General features: G+C 37.4%; 1 protein-coding gene across 1 annotated transcript; it reads right to left on the bottom strand.

The window, feature by feature from the left end:
- Window positions 1–322: 322 nt before the first annotated feature.
- LOC145980935 (TNF receptor-associated factor 4-like) lies at window positions 323–1123 on the bottom strand. Its single transcript, XM_083114020.1, has one exon. It carries the CDS (start codon window positions 1121–1123, stop codon window positions 323–325), a length of 801 nt encoding a protein of 266 aa, XP_082970146.1.
- Window positions 1124–6945: the final 5822 nt, after the last annotated feature.

The following is a 6945-nucleotide window of genomic DNA, read 5'->3' as shown; positions in this document are numbered from 1 at the left end:
TGAAACAGCCTAACAAATGGGAAAAAATTGAATTCCTTTATGTATGAACGATTATCAGTACCGTAGAAGAAAACAAACCCATTAAAGAATGATTGATTGCAATATTTTAAATATTAAATATTATTATATATTATATATATATATATAATATTTTAATATTACATTTCTTACACTTCAAAATTTCCCATAAACATTAATGCAATTTATTTCTCAACTCTCTTGAGTGTTACAAAGCATGAATTTCAAACAATGTGCTAAAACATATTCAGTATCACAAACTGCAGAACTTGTGATACTCATTACATCTTTTTAAGCATTAATATTAATCTTCTACAGATACTTCAAGAAAAATGGCATTGTCTATAATGTAATATCCGCTATAGAGTACTCCGTGAGAGACAAAATTAGCCAAACCCCGTTCCTCGTACTTGGGATTATTAAAGAACGTAAAAAATTCGGGAAGACTCTGAGCGCGAGGACTCTGAATGCGAATACTCTGAACAATATCCATATCTTTCGTTGCTTGGTCAACTAATCTAAACTTTACAAGTTTCGTGAAGGGCCATTCCAAAAGAGAATCGTAATATCCTTCCTCTACTTGAATGTAAACTCCTAAATGTCCTTTGTGATTATAACCATGACCATCAGGGTACAAAATCACTTTTAATTGGTAGCCGCGGCGACCGGAGTAAAAGATCTGACTATAAATCTTGAAATTGCTACTGTTCTTAGCTCTTGCCAACATCGCACCTACGTTCTTCACTTTCCACAAGTAACTGTAGTCTCTTAGTTCCTTTATCTCCCTCTGCAGTTCTTCGTTTATTTCCCTCTCCCTCTCTAATTTATTTTCAAGACTTTCAACTCTCTCTTTAATTCTTTTTCTCTCACTAGCTATTTCCATTTGAAGATTTTTGATTGTGTTTTTAATTAGGTCCATGTGAAGCGGCATCTCTTCCTTCATATGTTGCATCATTCCTCCGGGAGAACCTTCATAGCTGCACTGCATCTCCTTGTAAGCACACACAGCAAAGAGCTTATGGCATTCATCATCCAAATGTCGTTCCACATGTTCTCTTGCAATTACAACACCACAACTCTTAGGACAAAGTATTGGAAACTTCATACATTCTGTGTGGTGATCCTGCAACAACTGTCTATTTTCTTCTCACAATGCTCACACGCTACCAGTGCTTTCGGGCATTCGTTTTGATAATGTTCGCTAAGATCTTTCCTCGATGTTTTAAACCCACATCTATTACCACAGCGTACAAATACTTCCTCGCACGTGTCGTAATGTTTGGCCAACAAGTCCTCCTGTAAGAACGAGTCGCAGAACACGCACTGAGCCTTCCGCATGACGCACTTCTCTTTCAGTTGAAAATCCATATCTTCAGATTTCACTTGCTCCCGACACATGTCGCACTCACACATTTTACATTTCATGTCACACTGTTTGTTACACGTTGTTGGTGATTTTGAACCGTGGTGGTCCAAGTGTTTGGACAAACTAGTGTGGTCGATTTGTTCACCACACTCCAGTTTGCATTCCACAACCTGTTGTGAACACTGAATCTTGTGATCTTCTATTTCTTCTGGTGAAAATGTCTCCTTACACAGATAGCACACAACTTTTCGTTTTCTGCAGCTCTCCTTCAAGTGTTCGCTTAGCATTTGACGTGGAATTTTAATCCCACATTCATTCCCACATTCAACTTCTTCAACTCTGCAGAAGAACTGATGATTTTCTAATTCTTCCTCCTCCACCTCTTTCCCACAAAAGAAACAGGTCTTGTAGGCTGCTGTTGGCATTCTCCTAACCCTGGGATACAACCCTACACAAAACCTTACTTGTAGGTAATGGTTCTTCTAAAAAAATACTCTTTACACAATCTTCACAATATTGCTGACTAGAGAGAGGGTTTTTATAACTTTTCATTTCACTAATCCTTGGTGTTTACGTCTTCTTGAACACTTGGTATAAATCCTGAGATGAGTGATGTAAAGTCGTTGATCTGAAACGAAACCAATAGAAATTGTATTAAGACTGTTTCAAAGCCCTAAGAATGAATACCAATAAAATAACACCTCTAGAGCGACAAAAATATATACACAATAGTACTGTAATTTGTGAGAAACATTTTATCGTAAAATTTTGTTCATATATTTAGTCTATGGGCCAAGTGGCCAAACTCAAGAAACCAGTATAACTTGGGGGTACTAATTATCCTTTATGCCACAGTTATATGGGTGTGTAAGGATAGCAAAGAAAGATAATTACCATCTCGAAGTGGTGGCTAATAGAAATTGTGTCCATCCCAAAATGGCGGATATTGACTTGATTATAGACGACTATATGAAACCAATGGTCTAACTTCTGTGTTCTTTCTAATGAAAGATTCAGAGGTGTTCTGTATGAAGGTTATCGTAGGTTTTTCGGTATGAAGTAATGAATTAGTTAATTTGTAAATTACTCATTAGTTATAAAAGTATACATTTAACTTATAATTTTATGTTTATAATTAAATTACTAATAACTAGTACTCGGGTTTTAGGATTTTAATCTATTTTGTTCTCCTTTGCAGGTATAAGAAATAACAAGTTACATGACCCTTTCATTAAAAAAACGTAACAACTGGTAAAGTTTTATATTGTCTAAAATAACCAAATTTACTTGCTAGATCCTATATTAGGTTTAATGCACCTGAAACGGACCTTTTTCTCGTTTTTTTATGTATTTGTTATGGTTTTTCAGGATATTTATATCACACAGAGGTATTTCCCCGGCTTGTTATCGAAAAAATTCAATGATTAACGTGTTTAAAACATAATATCTGTAGATTTCACTTCCTCCAAGTCCAATTTTTGGAAAGTTCACCTTGAAAACCGGGAATTATAGTTGAATATTTTGATCATGGTCTTTGAGTGGCTTCCCTTAAGAGGGAGGTGGAGTTTGGCGAAGGTCGCCGTGAAAAGTGCTTAAATTTAACATGGGCTTTTTTGCATTTTGTTGAATATAACGTTTTAGGACAAAAATTTGCCGGAAAACACGCAGTAGATGTGAACTTACTTTATGAAACTTCGAGTACATGACACATTTATGCAATTTCAGTTCGATAAATGTGCACAAATTCCATTATTTTTTTCCAATTTCCCATAAGGAAATACGTAAATAAGCACAGAATGGTTATAGAATTTGTGGGTAGCACCAACGAAAATGGCCATTATGATGCATACTAACGTAATGCTCAATTCTTCTATGACTAAGCTAGGGAGGGCTTTTCTTTCAAAAGTCACTTGCACAGCCCAAAATGATTGTTTAAAAATGTCATGTATTATCGACGGCGAAAGATACGGCAGCTTCAGCCGAATTTCATTCATGATAGTTCGCCACTTGGCCACTAGATGTCTCTGTTCGAAAATTGCCCCAGGCTGACGGGAGGGCTAGTTCGCGCGGGTGTTTGAATCCTCTGCACAGCTGGGTTCCGTCCCCTCGTCAGAAGGTCCCGTAGCTGTCACAGCTTGATTTATTGCCTCTTTCCCAGGCAAGAAACCAAGAAAGCAGGAAGGCCATGAGTTTTTGTATGTTTGAGTGTAGAGAAGCAGAGCATATTTACCGTGAATTGCAACCAGTGACACAGTAACTTTATCTCGACCCCTACCGCGAAGGACGTATTTAGGGGGTCGAGGTGTCCCAACCTCCCCCCGAAAGACTTACCAAGTACAAAAATTAAATAATGAAAATAATGAGATTATAAAATAACTTCAATTAAGTAATGAAAATAAGGTTGTTGTTTAATCGCAAATTGTTTATTTCCGCAAGAATATTGGAAAGCAATACGATTTTGAATGACAGTACCAAAGAAGATTTATGCAAGAATTATTACTACTTATAATAATATGCAAACAAAATATTACCAGGAATTTTACTTTCGTCAGCTGAAAGTAACATCATTTTTTCATACTCAATAAATATTATATTCTTTATCTATTTGACATTAATTTCCTTGCCAGGGCAGTTTCTATTTTTTACAAATTTTGCCGACCTTAACTAAACGTAAGCTAGATAATGAATACGTGATGTTATACTGCACTGTTGTTATACCGCCTTCTTACCTATTCATGTAATAAAAATATATTAATTAATTTAATATAATTATACTTATTTTAATTTAACATTATTAATATTATTATTTTGAGACATTACGTTAGGACGCCCCTCCGAAATATATATCTAGATACGTGCCTCGTGTTCGATTTGAATAAAATGTAGAAAAGGCGGGGAGGGTGGTAGCGCTTCCTCTTTTTACATTTCGATAGTTTTACCTCACATGTAGTACTTTGTGCAGATAGGAAATACGTGTACACACACACACACACAATTGATGATTCGCAAAGGAACTTCGTTAAATTCCCATTCTTGTTCCGCTCACAAATCACATCCTCTCCAAATTACAATAACCTACTATTGTTGTTGCTTACATATATGTGTGTGTGTGTGTGTGGTTCCTAGAACTTCACTACTTCCAATCATAAACTTGATGTGACTCTTACAAAATATTTGTTTTTGGAGTGGAAAGATCATGAAAAGGTCCACTGTTTCTTTGCAAATCTTCAATTAATGTAAAATTTAGTATAAAAAGATAATTTTGGCTGACTTGCTAACTTGAGATTTAAAGAAATTATTAATTTGAATTCTTCATTAACAATAACAAAAGCGACATAAAATGTAGAAGGACAAGATTCTTGGCTTGGTTGAGAATTACATTAGAGATGTACAGGTTAGGAAAGGGGAGGGAGAATTCCCTGTCTTCTTCCTCTTCAGCGCGAACCCTGCCTCCTACATTCTACCTGTCCATTCAAAATGTCTTCTTAGTTTCGGATATATTTTGCCTCCCCTATAGCGTAATGGTCAAGATGAACCTCATAATGTCAAAAGGTCCCGAGTTTGGTACCTGGGACTCCAGCTACGGGACGCGCGCAGGTTTGAGTCTCCTGGGAGAAGGGTAACAACTTTTCTCCTGATATTTCGGCCAGTCAAACTCGCGGCCCGCGGGCCGCATGTAGGCCCCAGCATACGTTAATGCGGCCCGCCTTGGCCCCATTTAACACTTCATGCTTGAAATTATCTATACATTTGTAGTTATCCCGTTTTCTCTTTTCTCGTGATACAAGACCAGACTCATCCAAAGTTCAACACATTGACCAATTTTCCCTACACAGGTATACATTCCATTATAGAGTAGGTGTTGTGTCAACTAAGCAAGGTGATTGACAGGTTACTTCTGAAGTACGAAAATATCTTGCCAGCTGGGGGAGGGCAGCGTGCATACTTTCTGTCGCCTATGAGTCTGTTTCTTGATTTTCAAGGATTTACCTGGAAGAAAAGCCAGTTTCTGTAAAAGTTTGAGAGAACCATATCGCTGCCCAAACTTCGTTGGAGTAAGAAAAGGACTATAGAAGAGGAATGTAGATTTTTCAAGTGAAATGCTTACTTTTGTTGCGAAGTGAATACTGAAAAGCGTAGAACTTTTGTACCCTGATAAAATAAATCCATTCAGAAGTATTTCTTTATCACGAAATAAATTTGCCATAATCTGTGGCGGAGTGGTTATCACAACCCGTTGCGACACCAGAGGTTGCGGGTTTGAATCCTGGCCTGAGCATGGGTTTTCTTTGTATGTGTCCCTTCATCAATTTCATCATATCATTACTCATCCTCATCGTCGCCATTAGGCAAACGTGGCAGAAAAGCAACGCTAATAAAAACATCAGAAATACAGTTGAGGAGAGGATTTATGACTTAGTCAATGAACAATTGAAAGCGAAAATTGTTCGTGTTGTTGCCTTTTCCCTCACAATATGCAAAATTACGCACGTCTGTGAGCTAGCTCGGTTAGCTCCCTTCATTCGTGGATGCGATTCTTATCTCGATATGACAGTAAAACTACTTGAATGATTCCTCCCCGTGACAAGAGTTGATATTTTGAAGGAAGTGGAGGTCATTTTGCAAAGTTACAGTCTTCCGTTATATTAAAACTTTTTAATAAAGTTATAATTTGTCCTTCCCAACTTCTCAGGAATACTAGGAATGACAGGAATATATGTCCACAGTAAAAATACTACGTGATGAAGTTGGAAACAGGTTTCAAGACTTCAGAGGGTGCGAAGGACAATAATCTTGTTCTGCTCTGCTCCCTTTTCTTTTGATGATGCGTGTGCAAGTCCTGACTTCGAATGGAACTTATTTAATTGCAGTGCAACTCGTATAGGTGGGCTATCCTTGATTTTTCTTATATCTCCCATAGCAGTATCCTCGAATAAGCTATTTTGCTGCACTTGCCTTGGTGAAAAGTTGTTTTCCATAATGAACATTAATGAAACAGCCGAATGATCAAGAATGACTGACAAAACATTTGTTGTCTGCATTAAGAGTTTCATGCTAACAAAAAACTTATTGCACACTTTTGAGAAGCTTGTTAAAAAAAAACAGTGAAATCTGTGCGAAACGAAACTATAATTGCAAACAAACAGTTACAATTGTAACCAATTTATACTCGAAAGTAACATGTAAAATACTATAAACATGAAAAAATATGGGGGGAGGTCTATATAATTTACATATCGATGCTGCAATAATAATCACTGGAATCCCCCCCTCCCTTCGGCCCCCTTGGGTCGAACCACTTAGTTCTGGATTTTAAGGTGTTGGGGTTCTACCGTAGCTGTGTGGCCCGGATAGTTTTGACATTATCGTTATGCGGCCCTATTCACGAATTGAGTTTGACATTGCTGGTCTATAGGACCTGTTGAGGATATGTGTGTGTGTGTGTGTGTGTGTGTGTGTGTGGGTGTGTGTGTGTGTGTGTGTGTGTGCGCGTGTGCGTGTGTCATAGAACATCACTACTTCCAAACAAACATGATGTGCCTCTTACAGAAACATCTGTT

This window comes from Lepisma saccharinum, chromosome 28 (assembly GCF_977018435.1).
Source record: "Lepisma saccharinum chromosome 28, izLepSacc3.1, whole genome shotgun sequence".
Lineage (NCBI taxonomy): Eukaryota > Metazoa > Arthropoda > Insecta > Zygentoma > Lepismatidae > Lepisma > Lepisma saccharinum.
Note: the sequence above shows the minus strand (reverse complement) of the source record. Positions and strands in the feature narration are given on the sequence as shown.

What these genes read in the sequence shown, in the direction of transcription:
- LOC145980935 (XM_083114020.1), bottom strand. Translation starts at nt 1,123, where the DNA reads ATGAAGTTTCCAATACTTTGTCCTAAGAGTTGTGGTGTTGTAATTGCA.